Genomic DNA, 26,657 nt, shown 5'->3' on the forward strand with positions numbered 1-26,657 from the left:
TTGTTGCAATTTTATTCACATTAAGAAAACATGTTCTTTTAAGAACAGTGAATGGTTCTGTGGAACCCAAAATGGTTCTTCTATGGCAATGCTGTGAAAACTCCATTTTGGAACCTTTATTTTTAAGAGTGTATGAAGGCAAACATTATCATTAAATTCTTCCAAGACCAAAACATCTTAGTTATGCTATCCACATTTAGTTCATACCTGTTTTGGAAATACTGTATACAGTATATTAACTTTTTTTCCTTTTTTTTTTTTTAAAATAAGGTGTTTTAGGAGAAACATCAGGAAGAAAATGGATTCTGCAATAACATTGTCCTCTCAACGTGGATTTATTTTTGAAAGTCAGACACATCTTGGCTACAAAAAAGGTATTGAAAAAGGTATTTCAAGGGTTCATTAAATCCATTCATAATGTACACACATTCAGTTGTAATCTTATGCTTAATGTGCTGAAAACCACGGTAAGGTTTCTTGTCTCGAATTTTGAATCGAGACAAGACTTGTCTTGAATTATGAATCACTTAAATGTTATAGTTTCAATTCAAAACAGCTAAATTTGACAAAAAAGTGGAGTAGTTTGCTCCACTGGATGTTACTCTATAAGTCATTTAGCATATCCTAAAATGGTTGGCAAATGTTAAAGGGATAGTTCACCCAAAAATGACAATTCTGTCATCATTTACTCAAGTTGTTCCAAACGTGTATGAATTTCTTTCTTCTGTTGAACACAAAAGAAATTTTGAAGAATGTTGGTAATCAAACAGTTGACAGTAGACTTCCATATATTTTATTTTTCCTACTATGGAAGTCAATGGCCAGCCGTGTTCAACAGAAGAAAGAAACAACATGAGGGTGCAAATGATGATGGAATTTTCATTTTTGGGTGAACTATCCATAAATGTTGATCTACTTAGACCTTATAGCACTCTTTTAACTGTGTCACGCTTGAAGAATAAAGCTCTAACTGTATATGCTTTTGGCATGATTTATAAAGAAACAATATAAATCATAGAGAAAAAGGACGGACCCTTCACACAGGATAAAACAATATAATCACATTTTAACACCCTTTTGGTTAATAAATATATATTTGCAGAACACTCCCAATATTTCTGTAGAATCAGTGCAAGGATACAGAGTTAAAGAGGCAACAAAGGCTCAGATTCAGCAGTGTGCTGTGAACTTACAGTGTAAATGCAAAGAAAAGAATGAGGAAAGCATAGCAACAAGCACTGCATGGGCCTCAACGCCTGCAGCTCTGCTTTCCCAGGTTGAGTTGTATTATTAGTTTCTTGTAGGAGAACGTGGAATCAATAGTGTTTTTCTTTGTCCAATTGTGGCTACAATATTGCAACATTGTCCCATGTCAAAGTGCATTACTCTGTCCTTCATCTTTTGTCCTGTGTCCATTGTCGTTGTTCAAATTCTCAGGAATGGACACACCATACAGAAGAAAGTCATCAGGGCTTCTCTTGCTAATATTTAAGATGACACAATATATAGACATGTTAGGAGAAAGCACTGAGTATATGGTACCTATAGGCGTTAAAAGAACAATATTATGAACTACATGGACTCATGTTGTCCAGCTTACCTGCATCTTGCTGTAGATCCAGGGCAGAAGGCTGGTCACTCTGCTATATACTCCTGGTTTTTGTCTCTGTCCACAACCTGCTCCCCAACTTGTAATTCCAGCCAGATACCAGCGTTCATTATTTCCCTTGCACACCAGTGGACCTCCACTATCCCCCTGGGACCAACGACAAGGACAGAGATGAAGAGAATGGAACTTCAGATCATTGTGAACAAACAACAGTAACACCTACTTAAAAGATTTACATATAATGCATTATAAAAATATTTTTTAATGCTTTAATTATGCACCTTATAATGCATTGTATGGTTTCGTGAATAATTGTAACCACAGTTATAATACATTATAATACTGATCTATTCATTGAACACACTTTAGAAAGTATAATGCATTAAAACACATGAAAATCAACCAATTTCAGATGTAACAAAAAAATCTGATAAAATAAATTAAATATTTTTTTAGAAAATGACTTTGAACATCAATTTAATAGAGACATCAGTAGCAGTATTGGTATTGGTGATACTGGCCTTCATTCATAGTAATTAGAAAAAAAGATGACATTAAATAAATATTTAAAATATCTTAAAATATGTAATAAAAATGCGTAATTTTTTTTTCAATGTTAGGTGAGATTAAATCACAATTAATTACAGGAAAATTTGATTAATTTGGAAAAAAAATAATCGATTGACAGCACTAAACGTTTTAATATTTTTTTCTTTTTTTACAAATAAATTATTTCATAAATATATAGTTGGAGGTGTCGCACCACATGACATTTTGCAACCTTGCCTTCTTATAAAAAGGTCAAATTATCTGATGTTTTAAAAGACTTTGACAGTCAGCAGGGATCCTTCTGATAATAAAATTCATTTTATGTTTTTTTTTTTTCTTATGTACCTTAGTTGCACCATATGATTTTGTTGGTTGCACCACATGATAAAATATTATTTCTAAGAAATAAGATAAAATAAGAAAAGATTGCATTTATTATTTTATGTGTGTCATGTCAAAGACCTATTATAATTTTTATATAAAGTAGTTCCTAAAGCAAATGTCATCATGTTTGCATAAATGTTTGGTTGAATAAAACATATTTACACCACTGTGAACAGCAACATACAGCATTTGCCTAAACACCAGAATAAATCAATGTCATGAGACAAAGAAACACTGGGCAAGACTTGGCCAGTGAATAATATAGTTGCCTGCGGTCACTCGGTGGTCTAGTATTATGGACACAGTGGTAGATTTACCTGACAGGAGTCCCGGCCTCCATTCATATCGCCGGCACACATCATATTCTTAGTGATGGCCCCACGGTACACCTGACTGCTGTTACACACTCGTGTGTCAATGACATTCACTGCCACATCCATGAGGCTTGTAGAGGCATGGTCTGTGGAATAAAGGAAACACTCACAGTTAAAAGTCCAGGTCGGCTAAAAAGATTAAAAGAAGACAACACACACTGTGACGTGCTGTGTGCTGCGACGTGGACAAATGGCCAAGCTCAAATCAGCAGTTCGCAAACTGAACTAGGGTGAATAGCGTAAATAGTATGGATAGGTTACATTTCACCTAATAAATTAATATTATTTATGATTATTATTTTAAAAAGTATTAATCTTTTCATAATTATTATTTTATATAACTATATTGTATTTTTGCATGAAGAAAATAAAGCCTATTAAAAGATTTCTGTTTAAATTTCCTACCCCAATTTTTAATTATTGTAATGTCTTCAGATGTTTTCTTTTTAATTTATTAGTAATTCTCTTTATTCTCAATGATGATTGTTATAATTTAAATTAAAATATTTAAATGATCCTATCTGGACACAAGTTTTATAACAAAATCAGCAATAATTGAAGGCAACACAACAAACACTATCATGTTGTATACATACAGAACTTTACAACTGAAATAATACATCATATTTTTTTTGTGTTGAGACTAATTTCAGGATAAGTCACATGCAAAAAAATATCTTAAAAATCTTAAAAAATAGGTTTAATTTATTTCATGCAAAATGCAATGTCTTATTTAACTCTCTCTCTCTCTCTTTTTTTTTTGACCAGATTTGTGAGATTCACCCACAAAATGTTGTATGTTTACCTTCTCTATAACATTGTTCTGTTTTGTAAATAATTAATAATTAGTGATGCACCGATACTAAATTTCTCCACCAATACTGATAGCCGATTATTCAGAGTGATATCTGCCGATACCAATAACGATACCAATAATTTCATCAACTTGTTTCAGAGTAACTGGTATCAGTTATAAACAAATTAATATCAACATTAAATTAATATTTCTTAACTTTCTGAATGGTATTAATTCATATAATTACTATTAATATTGAACATCAAACTGGTTTCTTAGCATTTTCTTTACACAAAGCCCAAATGTTGTGCATTTTCCTGCCCTCTTTTGATTGACAGGATATATCAGTCCTGACTATCGGCTGTTTTTAAACTATCGCCCGATAGCCGATAGTGTGAAAATTTGCTTTTATCAGCCGATACCGATTATTGGCTGATATATCAGTGCATCTCTATTAATAATACATGTTGTTACTCTTTGTCCCATCCCTAGTAAAAAAAACCCTATACCAAAATCTATTTAAAATACAGTTATATCCATATTTAACAAGTTATGAAGTAAAATATCTAGCTTCCCTCAAAACCGCCTTCCATATTCTTCAAGATGCTTACGCTGTACATCCTACGCCTTCCCTATTCAACTTATGGAATTGACGCAATGCCAGTTCCGTTTTTTTCCGTAATTTGAATACGGAAGGTGGTCTGGTGGAAGCTAGATATTTTACTTCATAACTTGGTAAATATGGATTTTTTTTATGGCTTGAGGGTGAGTAAAGCTTTTGGTAATTTTCATTTGAAAGTGAACTAATCCTTAAAGTATATCTTTAGTTGGACCTCAGCACTACTTCTGGATAACTAAAGTACATTTAGTACAAAATTAGCTGTTCCAATTTAGCAGACTTTAAGTATACCAGTTTAGTATACCAAAAATACAATTGCAGGGTATTTGTATTAAGCACATAAATGTGTAAATGTATTTGTAGTATACTTAGAATAAAATAAATGTATTTCAAATACAAATACATATTTCTTTCCTTCTACCATTTTCATTCATTCTCATTTTTCTCTCTCTGTACCTGCTCCCTGTTGTGTTGTCCCAAAGCCAGATGTCCGGCACTCTAATCCATCAGAAAAGGTCTGGTCAAATGTAGGAAGGCAAACTGGCTGTATGGTACCTGTATGTGAAAGAGAATGTCAAGCTATTGTAGAATATTCAAAATACAGAGCATGAGTCATAGAGATTATATTTATGGTTCTTTAAGGGTAACTAAATGGTTTCTCTGTATGTAGAAAAAGCAGTGCAAACATTTTAATTTTCACTCCATTAGGTGAATCCAACTCACTGGAGAAAGTCACAGGACTGGCGAGTTTCAGTAAGGCGACGTCAAAATCATTGCTGACACTGTTGTACTTCTCATTTACCATGATCTTCTTCACATAGTAGGGGATCTGAAAGGTATTCTGGGAAATATTTCCAAAATAAACACGCCAATTTCCAGAATTCGCCATTGAGCTGTGATCAAGACAAAATGAATATTATGTTCACATGTTTCAGCAATGTTGTAATGACATAAATTGATTAAAAGAATGTCTGAATACTCGCTAAAACTTAAAGCAGCTATAAATAATAATCATTTGCTAATTAACTTGTTAGTTTTTGTAGCTTAACTGGTAGAAAATTAGCATTAGCAACATTGCATTTAGCTTTGAAACATTTGTGAATCTTTTGTTTTGAATCAGTGGTTCGAAACTTGTATCAAACTCACACGATTTCAGCCAATAAGGCTTTGTTACGTCATACTGTTCTTGACCTTGGAGGGTTCGTCACTAGATGGTGTTGATTTGGTGAACCATGAATGAGTGACTAAAGGCCCGTTCACACCATGCATGATAATTATAATGATAACAATAAAGGTGTAATTCTAAAATCGTCCTAAATATATCTAAATATTGATAACAGCACAGAGAATCACTTTCAGAATGATTTTTTTCCAGCTGATGAATGATAAAAACAATGACAGCTAATCGGAAAACTGCAGCACGTGTTTAGAATAAACAGAATTATATCGTCCACCATTATAGTTAACTTTATAGACCTATTTTGTGTTTGCAAACAGCAATGATGTTTTTTGTGGACAGAGCCTACCTGGTGGCAGAAAATGACAGTTCTGCAGTAGCAGTCTATGGAAGCCACGGAATAAAAGAATAAAAAAGGTTAATTTTGAGTTTATATCTCACAATTCTGACTTTTCCTTGCAAATCTGAGTTTATATCTCACATTTCTTAGAAGGAAAAACAGAATTGTGAGATATACTCCTTATTCTGTCTTTTTTTTCTCAGAATTGTGACATAAACTCACAATTACGAGTTATAAAGTCCGAACTGGAGATATAAACACACAAATGCAAGAAAAAAAGTAGTGAGATAAAAATGTTATAGGCTATGTTTAAAAGTTATCTATGTAAAATGTTATAGGTTTATTATTTCATGCTGTAACTGCTATGTATGCATGTCCCCTATGAACTGCATATGTGAATTTTATATAGACTTACTGTTTACATCAAATTCATGCTTTAATAGTAGCCTAATCATTGCAGGTTTCATCAGTCCAGTCTATGACTTGCAACATAAACGTCTGCATTTAGCTTCAAAGGGCATCTTCATTGATGGTATTCTACAACCCGGAAATGTTGGGACATTTTTTAAATTTGAATAAAATGAAAACTAAAAGACTTTCATATCACATGAGCTAATATTTTATTCACAATAGAACATAGATAACATTACAAATGTTTAAACTGAGAAATTTTACACTTTTATCCACTAAATGAGCTCATTTCAAATTTGATGCCTGCTACAGGTCTCAAAAGAGTTGGCAAGGGGGGCAAAAAATGGCTAAAAAAGCAAGACATTTTGAAAAGATTAAGCTGGGAGAACATCTAGCAACTAATTAAGTTAATTGATATCAGGTCTGTAACATGATTAGCTATAAAAGCGATGTCTTAGAGAGGCAGAGTCTCTCAGAAGTTAAGATGGGCAGAGGCTCTCCAATCTGTGAAAGAGTGCGTAAAAAGATTGTGGAATACTTTAAAAACAATGTTCCTCAACGTCAAATTGAAAAGGATTTGCAAATCTCATCATCTACAGTGCATAACATCATCAAAAGATTCAGAGAAACTTGAGAAATCTCTGTGTGTAAGGGGCAAGGCCGAAGACCTTTATTGGATGCCCATGGTCTTCGGGCCTTCAGACAACACTAGATCTCTAATCGGCATGATTGTGTCAATGACATTACTAAATGGACCCAGGAATACTTCCGGAAACCACTGTCAGTAAACACAATCCGCTGTGCCATCTGCAGATACCAACTAAAGCTCTATCATGAAGGAAGCCATATGTGAACATGGTCCAGAAGCGCCGTCGTGTCCTGTGGGCCAAGGCTCATTTAAAATGGACTGTTTCAAAGTGGAAAAGTGTTCTATGGTCAAACGAGTCCAAATTTTACATTCTTGTTGGAAATCACGGTGCCCTGGTGTAGGAGATGCTAAACCATGGTAAACATGCCCCCGTCCCAACTATTTTGAGACCTATAGCAGGCATCAAATTTAAAATGAGCTCATTTCGTGGTTAAAAGTGTAAATTTTCTCAGTTTAAACATTTGTTATGTTATCTATGTTCTATTGTGAATAAAATATTGGCTCATGTGATTTGAAAGTCTTTTAGTTTTCATTTTATTCAAATTTAAAAAACGTCCCAACATTTCCAGAACTCAGGTTGTATAAAAATGAAGACTGTCCAAAGGCACAACAAAATTGTAAGAGAAATAAGAGAACATTTTTTTCTCTTATTCTGTGGATTTTGCCCATTTTTCTCCACTTGTTACCGCTATTTTTCTGCCACCACTATGCTTGCGCAGCTGAAAGTGACGCAACTGTGACGTCTGCTCCAAATTGGTCTATAGTTATCGTTCTTGGTGTGAACGGCCTTAATGCTTTTTAACTGATCTAGGGTCAGTTTTATAATGTAGGTTCATTTTTAATTTATTTAATAAATGTAAAACTTGTGTGTGTATTATACAGAAAAGGAGAATGATATTTTATTGCTTCTAATTGACCTAGTTTGTCAATCCCTGCCTAATAACCAACCTTTGGAAGCAATGGGCAGCTGACACAACAAAGTCCGGAGAGATGAGTGATCCACCACAAACATGGCCTCTATTGAAATGCAGGCTAACCTGCCAAGGCCACTGGCCAAGCTGAGAGGCGGTGCCCCCTATGATCCTGGAGGCACTTTGCTGCTTGCCACAGTCTGAAAGAAAAAAACAAAAAACAATTAATTTCACAGTTCAGTGTAAGAATGAGAATTCAGAGAATTCAGTTATGCGTCACAGTAATTTGATGTAAACTGAGATCAAATTTGACTGAAGGACTTTGACTTTATTCTTACCTGTGCATTCAAGTGAGACTGTTTTCTCATTCAAACAGCCAGTGCTAAACAAACAAAAATCATGAAAAACAAACATTACTGTATGTACTATCGAGGGAATTATTACCCTGACAACACAAAAGGTCCTATCCCAGCTAACAGGGAATATTCTCAGATCTTTGGAGAAAATTCTGGAAAGGTTCTCGCAAATTTATGATCAAACATTATTCCAGTAATGTTAATTCATAGTTTTCATATGACGTCACACCCTTATAGGAACGCCCAGTTGGAGGGCGAAAAAAGGCTTTCCTCCATTGCCCAGTCATTTTTACCAGGTTTGTAATAAGTACTAATATTGTAAGACAGTGATATTAAAGGGTTAGTTCACCCAAAAATGAAAATCATTAATTACTGACCCTCATGTCGTTCCACACCCATAAGACCTTCGATCATCTTTGGAACACAAATTAAGATATTTTTTATAAAATCCGATGGCTCAGTGAGGCCTTCATTGCCAGCAAGATAATTAACACTTTCAAATGTCCAGAAAGCACCATATTTTGTGCACCAAAAAAAACTAAATAATGACTTTATTCAACAATATCTAGTGATGGGCGATTTCAAAACACTGCATTCAAAAATATCATAATTTGTGTTCTGAAGATGAACGAAGGTCTTATGGGTGTGGAACGACATGAGGGTGAGTAACTAATGACAGAATTTTCATTTTTGGGTTAACATTGATTATGCATACCATGTACAGGCAAGCAGATGAAAACAGAATATAAACCCAACACGCAGTTTCTTAAGCATTTTTTTCATAGAAAACCAACAACACGTTTAACCGTTTAAAGTGTTGCATTCATACGCTGAACGCATAAATGCGTTCTGGGCTCATCTGCTTGCCTGAATCAAGTATTCATCATCAATTATCTGTATACTGAATTTGATCTCTTTTTTAAGAAGTGAGCTAAATACTATGCGCCAGTCGCATGACTGAAAAATATATATATGGCTTTTGTTCAGTTATTTGGTCTTTAATAATGTTCTCAAAACTTTAGCACAAAAATATTATGTATGCATCTTTCTTGGAACTTTTTTTTGCATTTTAGTTATGTTCGACTAACATTTTTTAAATGTTATTACTCGTTTCAGAAAGTTTTGAGAACATTAAGATGTTCCCATGTTTGAAGAATGTTACAACGTTCCCTTAACATTCCTATAACCAAGAATTAAAAAAAAAAAAAAAACTGCATGTTTTGAACAGAAATAGTTTTCATAACTTAATGTGAACATTAGAAAAATGTTTTTAGAACATATTTTTGTTAGCTGGGATGCTGTTCTACAATCTGCTTTTGATTTGATCTGGTCTTACCTGACATTGACCAGACCCTGTATAAGTTTGTCTGATCTAGGTTCTACAGTAAGGGCTACGGACATCTTGCTATCCACTGGACTTGATGCATAAGACCTAAGGGAAAGAAACACACAACATCAGCTATATTAATATAGTCCTTGTTTGAACAAGATTCATATTTGGTTATATCTGGACCATTGAGTTTAGATGCATTAATGGTACATATACCATACTGATTTTACTTAAGGTGAACGTTAACCCAAAAATTAAAAATAGGTCATAATTTATTCACCCATTATGTTGTTCCAAACCTGTATGACTTTCTTTTTATCATGGAACACAGAATACAATATTTTGATAAATGTACACATCATATGGACTACTTTTATGTTGCTTTTGGTGCTCTATGAAGGTTGATGGACCCTAGTCACTGCTGACCAAGAGCTGCATGAACATTCTTCAAAATATTTCATATTGTGTTCTACTAAAGAAAGAAAGTCACATGGGTTTGGACCGACATGAGGGCTGGTAAATGATGACTGAATTTTAAGAACTACTCTTGTTAGTGATGGATGAATGTTTACCCTCTAAAGCCCAGTTGTTCACAGATCTGGTCAGCATAACTCTTATCCATGCCCTGATAACACACGGGAAGAAATGGTCCATCCTGAGTTCTGACCTGCAACACTCCACCTTCACCAAATCTCACTGAGAACATTGGAAAGAAAACAATGACATTAACAGTAAACATATAAGAAAATCATTAAAACAACTTTAATACTTGAGATATTGCAAGATATTAAGACTTGTTTTCTGTAATATATATTGAATAGTGTTATTTTATTATTATCATATATTACAATATTTATTAAAATTCTGAATTAGCTTTTATTTTAAGTTTTTTTTATTATTATTATTTTCAGTTTTCTTTTTAGTGAAAGTTTTAGTAATTTTGTTATGTGTTTTTGTCATACAGTCAAACCAAAAATGATTCAGACATTTTTGATATTTTTGATATATTTTTACTAGTGGGTGCAGGACACTATAGTTCATTTATGTAAGTGAGGATAGCAAAATAAAGTAAACTGTGACATATTATACCCAAAAATTCTTCATACAGTGGACTACCAGTAAAATTGATAAAAATTTGGAACCAAAAATTATTCAGACACTTTGACCTGACCATGTTTTGCTTAAGTGTTATCTGACATAATTAAGATTAATTGTTTCTGACACAATTTAACTCTGAGATCTTGTCATACTTTATATATTTTTTTTAAACTATAGTGAATAAACTGTATTAATGAATGAAATGTTCAAGGTGTCTGAATAAATTTTGGTTTGACTGTACAGTATATACATATTTAATTTAAATTTTAGTTTTAGTAATTTTAGTATTTCATTTTTTTTTTTTTTTGAGAAAATTTGCCAAGGAACTTTATTTTTCCTTTTTTTTTTTTTTTTTTTTTTACGTTTAGGGTTTCAATCTAATATTTATATTTTATTTTAATGACCTAAAATTAGTTTTAATAGTTTTAGTGAACAATAACAGCACTTTCTTAATTTAGTTAAAGGGTTAGTTCACCCAAAAATAAAAATTCTGTCATCATTTACCCTCATGTTGTTCCAAACCTGCATGAAGTTCTTTCTTCTGTTGAAGATAAAAGAAGATATTTTGAAGAATGTTGTTAACCAAAACAGTTGCTGGTCCCCATTGACCACCATATTATAGTAAAAATACTATGGAAGTCAATGGTGACCAGAAACTGTTTGGTTACCAACATTCTTCAAAATATCTTCTTTTATGTTCAGCACAAGAAGGAACAACATGAGAAAATGAGAGAATTTAAATTTTTGAGTGAACTATCCCTTTAATTTTACTTTCCCCGCACTGGCATAAATCTAACTTTAAAAACAACACTAATCTGGTAAGAAAAGCAAATGTTTTATCAGATGTAACTGTTTTGTTTTGTAGATAAAATTGATCAGGTGTTGTTTTAAAGGAGGTTTATATAGGCTATATTTGCTGTTTGCAGTGCAACTTGCCATGTAGTAAAGTTTTTAACAACCTTTTTTTTTCATAACACAATAAATAGAGGCCTTACTGTGTACTGTAAATGTTTTATTGCAGACCAGTGTGGTTTTCTTGTAAATCTAGCTCCCTTATCAAGACATGTCAGCCTTGTGGTTTTCAACAAAGCATTATCCGAAACACTCAACTAATAATCTCTTTATATTGTGTCCTACATGAATCAGTTACATCTGATAGTCAGCCGCTTTGCTGTAGAAATTGTGCTCACCGCAGTTTGTCTCATCGCTGGCCTGTTGGCAGTTTTGGATGCCGTCACATTGCACAGAGGAGTTGGAGCAGGTGTCAGACTCCTTCATGTCGTCATGCTTCTCGTGGCTGTCTTGTTGCTCGCAATCTTTTCCCTTGCAATCGCTCTCGTAATGGCCGGAATTTGACCTGGATCCATAATGCACTATCCCCATAAGTGAGAGAGCGGTAAAGAGAAAAATCGAGGTGAGAGGTTTAGGTACAAGGTAAGCATAAATGGTGTGTCCTGTCATTACAGATACATCCCCTCCCTTACCTCCAAGCCAGATGGCCAGTCCAATGAGAGCCAACAGCAACAGCACACCTACCCATCCACCCCAACACTTGGCACTCCGTCCACAAGACTCCGGACTTTTTGGAGGAGCTGAAGGAACAAGCACAAATCAGCAATCCAACTAAACTAATGTCCCACATTTGTTATCAAAAGTATATAGCACTATAAATGGCGAGTGAAGGACTGTTAATTTATTCAATAATACATGTATAATAATACATACGGATCCCTGAGGCGTTCCTTTTGGAGGGAACTCAACGCTGCATGATGGCAGAGGAGAACTGATTTAGGATTATATGTCTGAGAGATGGATTCTGAACGCTGTGTTAGAGACGCGAACACATGATGCCGCTGCTCATAGAGCGCGTGAATACTGAACTGAGATCTTTTTGCCACCTAATTGGGCTTGAACAGACAATTTCAACTACTTGCCTGTCTTTGCAATTGTCCTCATTAGGGATGCACCGATACCGATACCAAGCTCATGTGCTTGTACTCGTACACGTAAAAATACACCCGATACCAAAGACAGATGACTCACGTAACTGACAGAATTTTCCATGCACAGAGACACTGGCGGCAGCAGCATAAACAATGTCAGCCTCAGAGGTGTGGAAATAGACTTCAAAATTAATTATGACAACCCACACATTGCGAACTGCATGCTTTCAATCACAATTCGTTATCGATTAGTGAAGGCGGGAAAGGCGGAATCGCGCTGAATGACACAGACCAGAAGCGCTCTCTCTATCGCACGCGCTCTCTCTATCGCACGCGCTCTCTCTTTCTTGCGCGCGATCCCAGTTCTCTCAGACAGCGTGCGATCAGTTCTCCTCGCGCCTGAATGGTCAAATGCACACATAGTTGTCAAAATGTCCATGTGTGGAGTAGCTCACGTAAATACAGTCGGTTATGGCTTAAGTGGACGTAAACATTTTGGTGAAAACAGGATATGTGTCAGTATCCATGGATTCGGTCTTAAAGGGACCGTAGACTAATTAAATATTTGTCATTAATGTTAATAAAACAACAAAATATGTTAAATAAATGTATACATGGTAAATAAACCTACTGTATCTGAAAAACAAGTTTATTTAATTTGCATCTCTATAGTATTTGTTGTATAGTTTGTAATTTGTTTGTAAATTTCTTTTTACAAATACAACTTTATCACGCAATTCTGAGAAAAAAAGTCCGAATTGCAAGATGTAAACTAACAATTCATGGCGGAAACAAGCTTCCATAAGAATTGCCCTCTCAGTTTTGATTATGATAAATTTGTAAAAACAGCTTTCAGATATTAGCTTAATTTAGCAAGAGCATATTATGTAGAAAGCTTTTTTTTCTGGGAAGCACCAAATCAGAGTGACTGTACTTACGGACAACTCGCTGTGTGACGATGACGGCTGCTACCTGTACTTGAGCCGGATCCTTCTGAACATAGTATGGCACAGTTTTCTGTGTGACCCCATATTTGTCCTCATAAATCACCTCCTCGTAGGTCATAGGAGGGGTCTGTGGGTCCACTGCCACAGAGTAGTATGGTGGAGGAGGGTCCTTCTACAAAAGAAAAAGTAAAAGAAAAAGCTTATATAAATGATAATGAACTCTTGCTCTTTTTTCATCAGCTCTATTATGGTTGGTGACAAGTTCATGGAAAATCATTTTAACATACAAAAGATGCCACACAATGATCTTAGTAGAACTTGTTTGTGTGCCTTGTCCTAAATAATTGAAATGCCTTTACTACCCAACAGGATTGAGTTCTGCATTCTAGTTAAATGCCATAACAAATATGTCGATATACTTGCATATCTAGTTTTTTTTTACTCTTAAACTTTTAAAGTCGTCATGGAATGGAAGTTTTTTTCTTCCCTACCATGACGTACAGCCAAATAAAATGGCTTCTCGAACAAGAAAACAAAATTGACTTATTTTTTTAAAACTATTTTTGGAGTTGCTGACTTTGGTGCCTGTTTTTATGTAATTTTGTTTACTATGTTCTTTAATTTTTAAAAAATGTAGGGTGGGAGCTGCGGGACTCTGTTTTGTCCATCAAGAATTGATTGGATCGTTGTTGTTTGCTACATTTGTTTAAGAGTTATTTTATGTGGTAAAGACTGAAACAGAGAGTGTAATTTGATTCTTTGGTCACTAAATTGGGATCAAACCTGATCACTGAGGCTATGTGTTTGCACTGACTGCATACTCCAACATAGCCTTCTATATTGACAATCTGTTCAATATTTGATGCTTAACCAAAACTTCCCAATCCATTATCATCCATGATAAGACTGAACAGATGCAACCAGGGTTTTCTGTAACAGGCACTGTCTTCTGGGAAAGACTTTGTCTTGAAGAAAGGTAGGCAGATTGCCTCTGCCAAAGTGTTGATGTCTTCATGTTGATTTGTAACCTAGACAGTATATCGTCACAAGAATCAAATGGATTGCTTCCTTGTTAGCACAAAAGTGTTGAAAAGAATACAGTCTTTCTTCTTCTGAATGGATGGATTTCTCTACAGGAAGTATTTATTTTATCTATCTTATGTGACTTCATTAAAGTCTTTAAAAGTCTTGAAGAAGAAAAAAAAAAAGATGACTAACTACTAGTCTAAAAGCAGTTTATGCAACCAGCCACAGTATTGATATTGTATTGATATTCACTATGGCAGTTTTCATCTAATCCACGTCACGGTCTTGATCACCCTGTTGGGGTTTATTTTGTGATAATGACCAGCTTGACTGTACATTATCCATTATAGTTATTAATAGCCTATTGCAACACACCTTTGGAAACTATGCAGTTGAACCACATGCTTTGAAAAATAGTACTGAGTTATGCTTTGTGACTGACGAATTTTGAAGGCCACGGTCTACCTCACTTTAATTTCCATTTCAATGGCTCTTTTTCTGTCGCTTTCAGAAGCTGTACCTCTTCAATCCAGTGAGTAGGTGTGTAGTGTTTGCAATGCAACACCAAATAACAATAAACGTGTCTGTTTACACCCACCATGTCACCAAAAGTGTGAGCATGTTTCACACACTGCCAAGATTAGACAGGTGGGCCATGCATTCTGGGCTTTAAATGTGTATTAAATTCACGTTGTATTCATGTAATTTTTCCACAAGTGTTACATGAGTCAACACCATTTAGCTAATACTTTGCATACCACAGCTCAGAGCCAGGAAGGTGAGTTTTGTTTATTGCCTGCCTAATGGGTTAATAAATACAAGTGCCTTACCCATGCAACCACCAGTCATATTTGTAACCAAAATCACATTTTGTTGTTTTTATTTATAGTGTATAATTATAATCCCAAACCTCTCTGACAAAGCAAATATTGAGTGTTTTACACATATTTCAGCAATGTTTCTTAACTGTAGTAGTATTTAACTGTCCTGGTCTAGAATGATGAGTCTTAAAAGGGTTAGTCATTAATTACTCACCCTCATGTCGTTTCAAACCCGTAAGACTTTTGTTCATCTTTGGAACACAAATGAAGATCTTTTTTATGAGATCTGAGAGCTTTTTGTCCTTCATTGACAGTAACACAACTGACATTGTGATGCTTAAAAAGTTCATAAAGAGATTGTAAATCTAATCTATATGAATTGAGTGCTTTAATCCAAATTTTCTGAAGAGACACGATCGCTTTATTTGATGAACAGACTTAAATTTACTCACCCCTATGCCATTCAAGATGTTTAGGTGTTTCATTCTTTAGTCGAAAAGAAATTATGGTTTTTGAGGAAAACATTCCAGGCTTTTTCTCAATATAGTGGACTTCAACAGGGACCAACAGGTTGAAGGTCCAAATTGTAGTTTCAGTGCAGCTTCAAAGGTGACCTTTCCAACATGATTTCTTAATGCGTGGCACATTTCAGAGCTAGTATAAGACAAGCGTTTGTGGTTAAAAAGTATATATTTTTTTTACAAAATGACCGATCGTTTCACTAGATAAGACCCTTATTCCTCGGCTGGGATTGTGTAGAGCCCTTTGAAGCTGCACTGAAACTGCAATTTGGACCTTCAACCCATTTGTCCCAGTTGAAGTCCACTATATGGAGAAAAATCCTGGAATGTTTCCCTCAAAAACCTTCATTTCATTTTGACTGAAGAAATAAAGACATAAATATCTTGGATGACATGGGGGTAAGTAAATTATCAGGAAATTTTAATTCTGAAGTAAACTAATCCTTTAATTTAGGCTTTTATTCACATATAAACATTGATCATCGAACATAAACAGAAGCTCAAACGTGCTGCGTAACACACGAGAATGAACCTCTTTGGTTCTCGCATGTCAAGCGAACATGCTTGAGCTTCTGTTTACCACAACTCGTGTGAGTTGATGAATGTTTATACGTGAATAAAAGCCTAAATTCAGTCTGTTCATCGTGTAAAGCTCTTTATGAACTTTTTGAAGCGTCAAAGTGTCAGTTGCGTGGACTGTCTATGGAGGGTCAGAAAGATTTCATCAAAAAAAATTTCATTTGCGTTCCGAAGATGAACAAAAGTCTTATGGGTTTGGAACAACAGGGTGAATAATTAATGACAGAATTTTCATTTTTGGGTGAACTATCCCTTTAAATTGAAATACCAGAACAATACTGACCCCAGGACCCCAGTTTCAGTCCAGAATGAATAGTGGGTTTGTGTCTGACTTGTATCCCACATGAGTGTTATACAACTACCAACACACCAGATTCTCTTTAAATTCTTCTTTAGCATTAAGTGGGTTTTAAAACAAGTCCTTTCTCTTCAGATTATACAGACAGCTGAAATGTAATCCAATATCATGCTAAACGCCTTCAAACAATTAAGGTTTGCCCCTGCATTTGACAAAAGAGATGTGTTTAAGTATCACTTTTCAGTGTTTGATACCAAAGCTGAAACGGAGAATGAGAATGTTTTCAGTTCAATGTGGAGGAACTGGTTTGTCAAAACTCTTACCATTACCCAAAATAGAATGACCAGCAATTATCTAAACTAAAGCAATTGTCAGCAAACTAGCTGTCAAAGTGAATAAAATATTAGCTTTATTGTTTAATGCATTACCTTTAACTGTAGAGTAGGATTATATATAAGCAGATCATCATCATAGTTTTACTGACATTTTACATAAGGATCGCATTAGTTATCAACAGTTAATGCATTAAGTAACATTAACTAACGATGAATTTATTAATCTTTATTAATGTTAGTTAATAAAAATATGTTCATTGTTAGTCCATGTTAGCTCAGGTCCATTGAATAACGTTAATGGATACAATTGTTCATTGTTAGTTCATCCTATTGTTAACTAATGTTAACAAATGGAAACTTACTGTAAAGTACATAAACTTACTGTAAAGTACATACAGTTCATTAATAATTCAAATAATTTTTGATCATGTGAGAGCTCAGTAAACAGGCCTTCTTTTAGTTAGTGATTCCCAAACTTGGAAAACTTAATGCCACAACTTTTTTTTGTCTTTTGGAGTGTCACATATTGGTAATGCATTAATGCTTTAATAAAAAAATTATGAGATTAATCACATTTAATCATTTGAACCAATTAACAGCTCTTTTTTTTGTCATTTCTATTTCATTGTTTAAAAACAATTCCTATACCCTCTGGAACTGGCTTAAGTCTGAGCGTTCAACGTAAAAGCCAGACCCATACAAATGCATTTATAATCAGATCATTGAAATAAACCACACGAAATAGAACTTTAACATCTGTCACACATGCATAAAAACATAGTTAAGATAAATCAAAAAGCATACACTCTGCAGCCAAAACTCAGCGATTCTGTCTTACCGTGTCATTGTCTGCCATTAGGCACAGGAGTGAGAACTATGGTTAGATCCAAAATGTCTATGTATTTGGATGGGCGGGATTTCAACCTGTCTCTAGAGTCCCAAAGGAAAAATAAGACCCTCTTTTCTATTTCTGACCTGCTTTTCAAGACATAGTTAGGACTGCCCTCTTATCCTCCCTCTTTTAGTAGTCTCAATGGAGGAATGCCAGTGTCATATCTACCTGCCCGACCAGTTTCATGACACCAGAGCCCAGCTGCATCTCTTCTCTCACCTCCCCTCAGGCTCACCTGTGAACACTGATCTGAAAATAGTTTCACATCAAAATAACTTCCGTGTTGGAAAGTTATAGAAGTGCATCATTGCTCTGCAATTGGCAGGCTTAATGAATATTGTAAATTAATGGTGATATGTTCACTCCACCCTCATGTGTAGAAGTTAATGCTTTGAGATATTAAAAAAAACAAAATTATGTTGGATAGAAATAGATGACTAGTTGGAGCTAAAAGTTGCTTGATTTATCAGCGATTTAAAAATGGGTTAGTTCACCCAAAAATCTAAATAATGTCATTAATTACTCACCCTTATGTTGTTCTACACCCATAAGACCTTCGTTCTTCTTCGGAACACAAATTAAGATATTTTGGATGAAATCCGATGGCTCAGTGAGGCCTCCATTGCTAGCAAGTTAACAGTTCACATGAGTACAGTGGTTAATATTATAAAGCGACGAGAATCCTTTTTGTGCACCAAAAAAAAAAAAAAAAAAAAGACTTTTCAACAATATCTAGTGATGGGCAATTTCAAAACACTGCTTTGAATCTTTTGTTTCGAATCAGTGGTTCGGAGTGCCAAAGTCACGTGATTTCAGTTTGACACGCGATCCGAACCACTGATTCGAAACAAAAGCTTCGAAGCTTCATGAAGCGGTGTTTTGAAATTGTCTATCACTAGATATTGTTGAAAAGTATTTTTTTTTTTTTTTTTGGCATTTTACTTTTTTTTTTTTTTTTTTGCATTATGGGTGTTGTAGTTTTCCTACCTATTTGGCAAAATGTCAATTAAACAATTAAGCATTTTAACTGAAAAGTTTAACTTTCTTTCTTTGCAAAAGAGTATCTTAGAAAGGATAGATAGATAGAAATGTCAAGTCAGGCATCAGACACTTAAAAATACATGAATGTTATTATTTAAACACTGTTGAAATGAAACTGGACCAGTTTAATATTTTGATTATGAATTAGATCTTTGTAAATTTGCAATCTTTGGTATTATTTTTGTTTCAGGATCACTAAAGCACGACAACATTTTTCAGCACAGCAGGGGTCAAATGGAAAATGTTCTGTTCATCATCATCATCACAGCAGTGGCAGCTGAGTCACCACAGCGAACAGGAAATTCTCAAATGACACTTCACAAAGAGAGAATGACAAGGCAAAAAGACAGCTGTAATTCAACATCTCTCCCAGCCAAAGGTAGCAGTGTTCAGCCATTCAACAATGTCAGCTTCTTTTCATCTCTTGATTACACCTCTGGTCAGTGATAGGTTTCGAACCAGCAGAAACTGCTGGGAATAATTTTACCATCATTATATTAAAGGGTTAGTTCACCCAAAAATGAAATTTCTGTCATTTATTACTCACCCTCATGTCGTTCCAAACCCATAAGACCTTCGTTCATCTTCAGAACACAAATTAAGATATTTTTGATGAAATCCAAGAGATTTTTTTTCTCCCATAGAAGGCAACGAAATTACCACATTGAAGGTCCAGAGAAGTAGTAAAGACATTGTTAAAATAGTCAACGTGACTACAATGGTTCAACCTTTATGTTATGAAGCGACGAGAATACTTTTTGTGCGCAAAAACAAAACAAAAATGACTTAAAAATAAACTCGGAAGCGCTGCACTGCGTTCACTGCACCAACTGCGTAATAGACTGACAGGAAAGAGGAAAAATTGTTAAATAAAGTCGTTTTTGGTTTTGTTTTTGCGCACCAAAAGTATTCTCGTTGCTTCATAGCATTAAGGTTGAACCACTGTAGTCACATTGACTATTTTAACCATGTCTTTACTACTTCTCTGGACCTTGAATGTGGTAATTTCATTGCTTTCTATGGGAGATACAAAAAAAAAAAAAAACTCGTGGATTTCATCAAAAATATCTTAATTTATGTTCCGAAGATGAACAAAGGACTTACGGGTTTGGAACGACATGAGTACTTAATGACAGAAATTTCATTTTTGGGTGAACTAACCCTTTAATATCTTGGTTGTTGTATGTTTATATGTGAACACGCTTTAACACATTTCTATTCATGACAAAGGCACAGACATGAGACAACCTTGATTTATTGACTTTTTTAAACCAATATAAACCAAACAATGAAGTCTAGGACGTTTGAAAAATAAGAGCAAAATATAATGAAGGCAATAGGCAGATTACATCACTTCATTCACTGGCTATTTGTGCTGTAACACAGAGCATGACGCACAGAAAGCATTCATGCGCAGCAATTTACTGTATCAACAAAAGAGAAAAGTAACAAAAGCCACCTTGAAACTAGGATCCACATGATTTGACTGACAACATGTTTCTCTGACTGTTCCAAAACTCAAAACTGTCAGTGTACATACATACACAGCACTTTATAAACACTACTACATACACTATACCATTCAAAAGTTTTTTTTTTTTCTTTAAATAAATTAATGCTTTTATTCAGCAAGGATGAATTATATTGATCTTTGATTAGATTAGACTTACAAATTTCTATTTCAAATAAATGATGTCCTATTGAACTCTCTAATCATCAAAGACCCCCGGAAAAATGTAACTGTTTTCATAATATGGTTATGCAGAATGTTTCAAATCAGCATATTAGAAGGATCATATCACAAAAGACTGGAGTAATGATGCTGACAATTCATATTTGCCATCATGCATCTGAAAATATATTAAAATAGAAAATATTTACAGGTAAATTGTAATAATATTTCTCAATATTACTGTTTTACTGTATTTTTGGTTAACTGCAGGCTTGTTTGTTTCAAAAACATAAAATCTTACAACACTTAGAGTGAAGCACATACAATGGATGTGAATGGGGCTGTTTTTGGATAATTTAAAAGCAGAATTTATAAGTTAAAAAAAATATATTAATCCTTTTGTGTATTATTATAGCTGCAAAGATGATTAAATCATAATTTATGCAGTCATTTTAGGCTTTTAGGCATTCTGTTGCATCAAAGTTGTAAAAGGAGGGACAAGTCTAAATGTTTGTAATTAACATTATGCCACAATATATGCCACACCTGTAATATATTGTGACCAACAAGGACTGAAGGCAATAGTGGTTGTTTTTTTCTTCAATAGCAATGATGTCAAACAGGGTTGTGTATGTATCATTATGTGTTTATAAGATCAATTACAAAGAAAGTCTGAGTTTTTCGAAAAACACAAGGGGTTTAGGTATTTGTAATTACATTAGTTTATTGTTTTTACAGTTTGTTGCTGTTACAACAATCAACATTTACAGTAATCAATGAGTGACGTCAAAGAAACGTCCCATTTCATTAACGCACATTACACTTTAATACTGTTTGATACCATTAAAGTACTTTTTACAGTTACCATATGCAGATTTTCATATAAAACATGATTCCATAGTGTAAAATGCCTTCACAAGGCACAGTGATAAAGACCCCGCATTCAGTAATGTATTTAAACAAGAAAGAGCAGTGTACTATGAGTAATGACTATAAGGCACTTCAGAAGGCTCAGGTTACACATTCAACAGCAGGCGAAGATTAAGGCAAACATAGGGGATATATATTTAGAGAGTGATGATGTAATACAGGTGAGTACATACCGTTTCTGATCTCAGCTGGTAGGAAGCAAGACATCTCAGTTTTCAAAGTGCGCCTTTACTCTACACTGCCTCCTGTTGGCTAAATAAAGAATGGCAAAACTCTCCTTTAGTCTTTATACAAAATGAACCATTTTGTGTGATTGTAGGCATCGTTACCTAAACAAATATCTCATTTTCTAACAAAAACTGTCCGTATGACCCATTTTCAAATCTAAGTTGGCAGAAGAACTGAATACATTTTTTTTTTTTTTTTTTAAAACGTTCTATTAAAACAGGAAGAAAATTAGCCTATGTCAGAACAGGAAATAAATGTAAAGAGTGTTGACACGTAGGCCTATAAGCTGCATCCGAAATCGCATACTTCCCTACTATATAGGTGAAAAACAGTATGTGGCAAAAGAAGTATGTCCGAATTCATTCATAAAAGAGTAAGCAAAAAGTACCTGGATGACCTACTTCTATCCCATGAGAGGATTTGTGAATGGCAGTTAAACGACGCAACTTACGCTGGTAGGTCACGTGATAATGACAATATGGCAAATGTATTCATACTACTACACACATTCATACTATAGAATGTACTTTTTAGTGGTTGTGAAGTAATTACTTATTAAAAATAAGAACATACTCAAGAGAGTATGCGATTTCGGACACAGCCATAGTTTTCAGTCTCGTGACTGGCGCAACTCCTCAAAAATAAAAATTGATTCTGTCATCATTTACTCACCCTCAAGTAGTTCCAAACCTGTATTAATTTCTGTGTTCTGCTGAACACAAAGGAGAATATTTGGAAGAATGTCAGTAACCAAACAGGTCTAGCCCCCAAAATTGACTACCATAGTATTTATTTTTCCTACTGGTAGTCAATGAGATCTGCTTGATTACTGATATTCTTCAAATATCTTCCTTTGTGTTCAGCAGAACAAAGAAATTTATACAGGTTTGGAACTACTTGAGGGTGAGTAAATGATGACAGAATTTTCTTTTTTGGGTGAACCATCCCTTTAAAGACAGGCCTGGTTTCACAGACAGGGCTTAGGCTAAACCAGGATTAGGCATTAGTTCAATTACATTTAAGTATCTTTTATAAACGTACCTTAGAAAAAAAAACAAAAACATAACTGGTGTGCATCTTGAGACAAAACAATGGTACTGACATATTTTAAGATATGTCAGTGCAAGTTGCTTTCAGGTAAAACATCTCAAACATGCATTTTAGTCTGGGACTAGTTTAAGCCTTGTCTGTGAAACTAGGGGAAGGTGTTTCTCAAATGGAAGGCTGCTCCCTAGTGAGGCTGTGTCCTTCTTAGCCAAGTGCTTCAGAGATTTGAAGGGCTACAGTCCTCCTCAGCATTAAATGCTAGAATGAGACAATCTAGTAAGTGCATATGGCTGCATCACAAATGTTCCCGCCTCCGCGGTCACAGCATGAAAATACTATTAAAACTTAATTTTGGGTCTCCCAGTGGCTTACATTATTGGCAGTTTAGTGTTAGGTGATTAATTTACACAAAAACAAAAGAACATCTTTCAAGTTCTTTTTCATCAAATGGAATGTGTGCAAAGGATTGTGGGTGATTTAAGGACACAAAGGATACACTTGATGCATCCTTCAAAATGAGCAGAATGAAGGATGTGAAACGAAGGCTGCCTTCCAAAGATCCTTCAAATTGAGACAGCCTTCTGCTGCAGCACTCGTCCAGTAGACAAAGTTGAGTGCACTTAAAAATGGTGGCAGAAATCCCCTAATGGAAAGTGCCTAGGGAAGTTCACAAGTGTCTAAAAATGCAGCCATAGGGTGCTTCTCAATACTCAAATGGATGCTTCCTCATTTCCTTGCTCTTCATAACATTAGGTTAGCGATAACATTAGTGCTATCTGTCACAAGAACACTAGCGAAATGAGGAGGACAAACCAGTGTTTCAATGAAATAGTTTGGAAAATCTCATTATTATTCATGTTAAGTTCATTAAGTTAAGTTTATTTAACAAAGTTCAGGAGGAGCACGTTCAGATAATCTAACCAATCAGCACGAGAGGAAGCCTATTTATAGCCACCTCTCACCTCTGTCCTGCAACAGTTTTGCAGGATCCCTCCACCATCCCAACTCCTCCTTTGGCCAGAATAAGGAACCAATATGGACCAGACTTTATGCTATTAGTCAAAGGTCTGCCTAAGTAAGATTAATGTAAATGAAATAAGCTTGGGTCAGTGGTGTTAGCAATTTATCTTACCAGAAGAGGGCAACATTTGACCTGTTTTAGGTTGTCTGGGTTTTATTGAGTGTCATTGTTTGTTTTGGGCAGAGCTTCCAAACAATGATTACTTTGATAGTTATTGGGGAAAGTGCAGATTCTGCTTCTTAAGATGGCAGACAGACATACAAAATTAGATGAAATAATAATAGTAATAATGATAATAATAATATTACATTTGAAACTGCATTAGTTAGTTACATTACTGCAGTAGTTTGGTACTAATTTATTTTTTGTGTGTGTGTTTTTGTGAAGAATTATTTGAATGGTGTGCATTCACATGAGATCAAGACTCTTCTCATATAGTTTTCTATAAGAAGTGTTTTTATATATGGTAGAGGGCACTTCCCCTCAATGTATTTCACTATATTGAAATGGAATGAGCCGTGGTGTCTCACTATTACTAAACACCTTGTTAGAGAATCCTCATGCTCATTGGTTGCTGCCTCAGGTGCGCTAGTAGCGTAGTGTTCAGTGTTGCAAAATCCACAGTTGCCCTGTGGAATTGGGTTCCTTTTACACTGTTTCCCCAGGTTGTTTTTTTCCTCTGGTTGAAGTGACCCAAACCTGGCAAACCTGGTAACGTTGTTTGGTGATGTGAAGAGCCAAATTAGCCAGTGCATACTGGCACTAACTTATTTTACCAGCGGAGACATAAAACAACAGAAAAAACATCATTGTTATGATTGAGCTACTGTAAATAATAATAAAACAGTTTTAATATATAAATAGATAAGATAAATCTTAAAAACAGCAAGCAGCAAACAAGAATATGATTAAAAAATGACATTTGGACAAAAAGTGAATATACATTGCTTTAAATTTTTGACTATTTTTATTTCAATTCCTTGCTTAACCCAAGCCCCCTATTTTATTGAAAAGGAGCAGTGAAACAAAGGAAACACCATGAAACTAGCTGGAAAGCACCAGGATGTTTCAAATGTAATAATGAAACCCTGTCATAAGCAAAATTCAAGCACACTTCCTTGTGTATAGCACTGCACTGGTCAACCAAATTTTGGCATAAAAACAAATGAATGCTAAAAAATTTACATTTTTTATATTATGAAATAGAAATTACTAAACATTTTGTATGGTGGCCGAGAGAGCTCAATGCTCTGCAACTGAAGAAAACACATGCCAATAAAAACGCCAGCAAATTGAGAAAACATCTTCATCAGTTTGACAACACATGTGCTGCAAATACTCACTACGCAACCAAATACAGAAACACGCTGCACATACTCACAATGCAACCAAATACATAAACACGCTGCAAACTCACAACACAACCAAATACATAAACTCACTGCAAAAACTCACAATGCAACCAAATACAGAAACACACTGCAAATACTCACAACGCAACCAAATACAGAAACAACCTGCAAACTCACAACACAACCAAATACAGAAATGCGCTGCAAATACTCACTACACAACCAAACACAGAAATGCACTGCAAATACTCACAATGCAACCAAATACAAAAACGCGCTGCAAACTCACAACACAACCAAATACAGAAACACGCTGCAAACTCACTACACAACCAAATACAGAAACGCGCTGCAAATACTCACAATGCAACCAAATACAGAAACACGCTGCAAACTCACAACACAACCAAATACAGAAATGCACTGCAAATACTCACAATGCAACAAAATACAGAAACACGTTGCAAACTCACAACACAACCAAATACAGAAATGCACTGCAAATACTCACTACACAACCAAATACAGAAATGCGCTGCAAATACTCACTACACAACCAAATACAGAAATGCACTGCAAATACTCACAATGCAACCAAATACAGAAACGCGCTGCAAATACTCACAATGCAACCAAATACAGAAACACGCTGCAAACTCACAACACAACCAAATACAGAAATGCACTGCAAATACTCACAATGCAACCAAATACAGAAACACGCTGCAAACTCACAACACAACCAAATACAGAAATGCGCTGCAAATACTCACTACACAACCAAATACAGAAATGCGCTGCAAATACTCACAATGCAACCAAATACAGAAACACGCTGCAAACTCACAACACAACCAAATACAGAAACACGCTGCAAACTCACTACACAACCAAATACAGAAACACGCTGCAAACTCACTACACAACCAAATACAGAAATGCGCTGCAAATACTCACTACACAACCAAATACAGAAATGCGCTGCAAATACTCACAATGCAACCAAATACAGAAACACGCTGCAAACTCACAACACAACCAAATACAGAAACACGCTGCAAACTCACTACACAACCAAATACAGAAACACGCTGCAAACTCACTACACAACCAAATACAGAAATGTGCTGCAAATACTCACTACACAACCAAAAACAGACATGCTGCAAATGCTCACAACGCAACCAAATACACAAATGCACTGCAAATACTCACAATGCAACTAAATACAGAAACACGCTGCAAATACTCACAATGCACATACAATCAGGATGTAAAAAAAAAAAAAAAAAAAATCATCTTTCAGGTCATCAATAACACCACTGACAAGTAGACAATGAAGTGGTCCCAGCCAGGTTCGTCACTTGTTGGGGTGTCTTTGAAACATTTCTGTGCTTTGTG

The 26,657-nt window shown here is 35.0% G+C and overlaps 1 protein-coding gene and 1 long non-coding RNA gene across 2 annotated transcripts in view; one reads left to right on the forward strand and one right to left on the reverse strand.

Annotated features, from left to right (window-relative positions):
• Positions 1-356, forward strand: part of LOC127495839 (uncharacterized) — a 46,632-nt gene extending 46,276 nt beyond the window's left edge. The window contains exon 3 of the long non-coding RNA XR_007925193.1: positions 271-356. This is a non-coding gene — a long non-coding RNA (uncharacterized LOC127495839). The remainder of the gene's footprint in view (positions 1-270) is intronic.
• Positions 317-18,155, reverse strand: tmprss13a (transmembrane serine protease 13a). Its single transcript, XM_051863209.1, has 13 exons — positions 17,912-18,155; positions 13,485-13,665; positions 12,088-12,195; positions 11,794-11,976; positions 10,078-10,201; positions 9,512-9,607; positions 8,158-8,201; positions 7,857-8,019; positions 5,055-5,224; positions 4,788-4,886; positions 2,860-3,002; positions 1,601-1,756; positions 317-1,481 (listed from the first exon to the last, which is right to left on the reverse strand). The coding sequence occupies exons 1-13, from the start codon at positions 17,927-17,929 to the stop codon at positions 1,467-1,469; spliced, it is 1,500 nt and encodes a 499-aa protein (XP_051719169.1). The 5' UTR covers positions 17,930-18,155; the 3' UTR covers positions 317-1,466.
• Positions 18,156-26,657: the final 8,502 nt, after the last annotated feature.

Source organism: Ctenopharyngodon idella, chromosome 15 (assembly GCF_019924925.1).
Source record: "Ctenopharyngodon idella isolate HZGC_01 chromosome 15, HZGC01, whole genome shotgun sequence".
Lineage (NCBI taxonomy): Eukaryota > Metazoa > Chordata > Actinopteri > Cypriniformes > Xenocyprididae > Ctenopharyngodon > Ctenopharyngodon idella.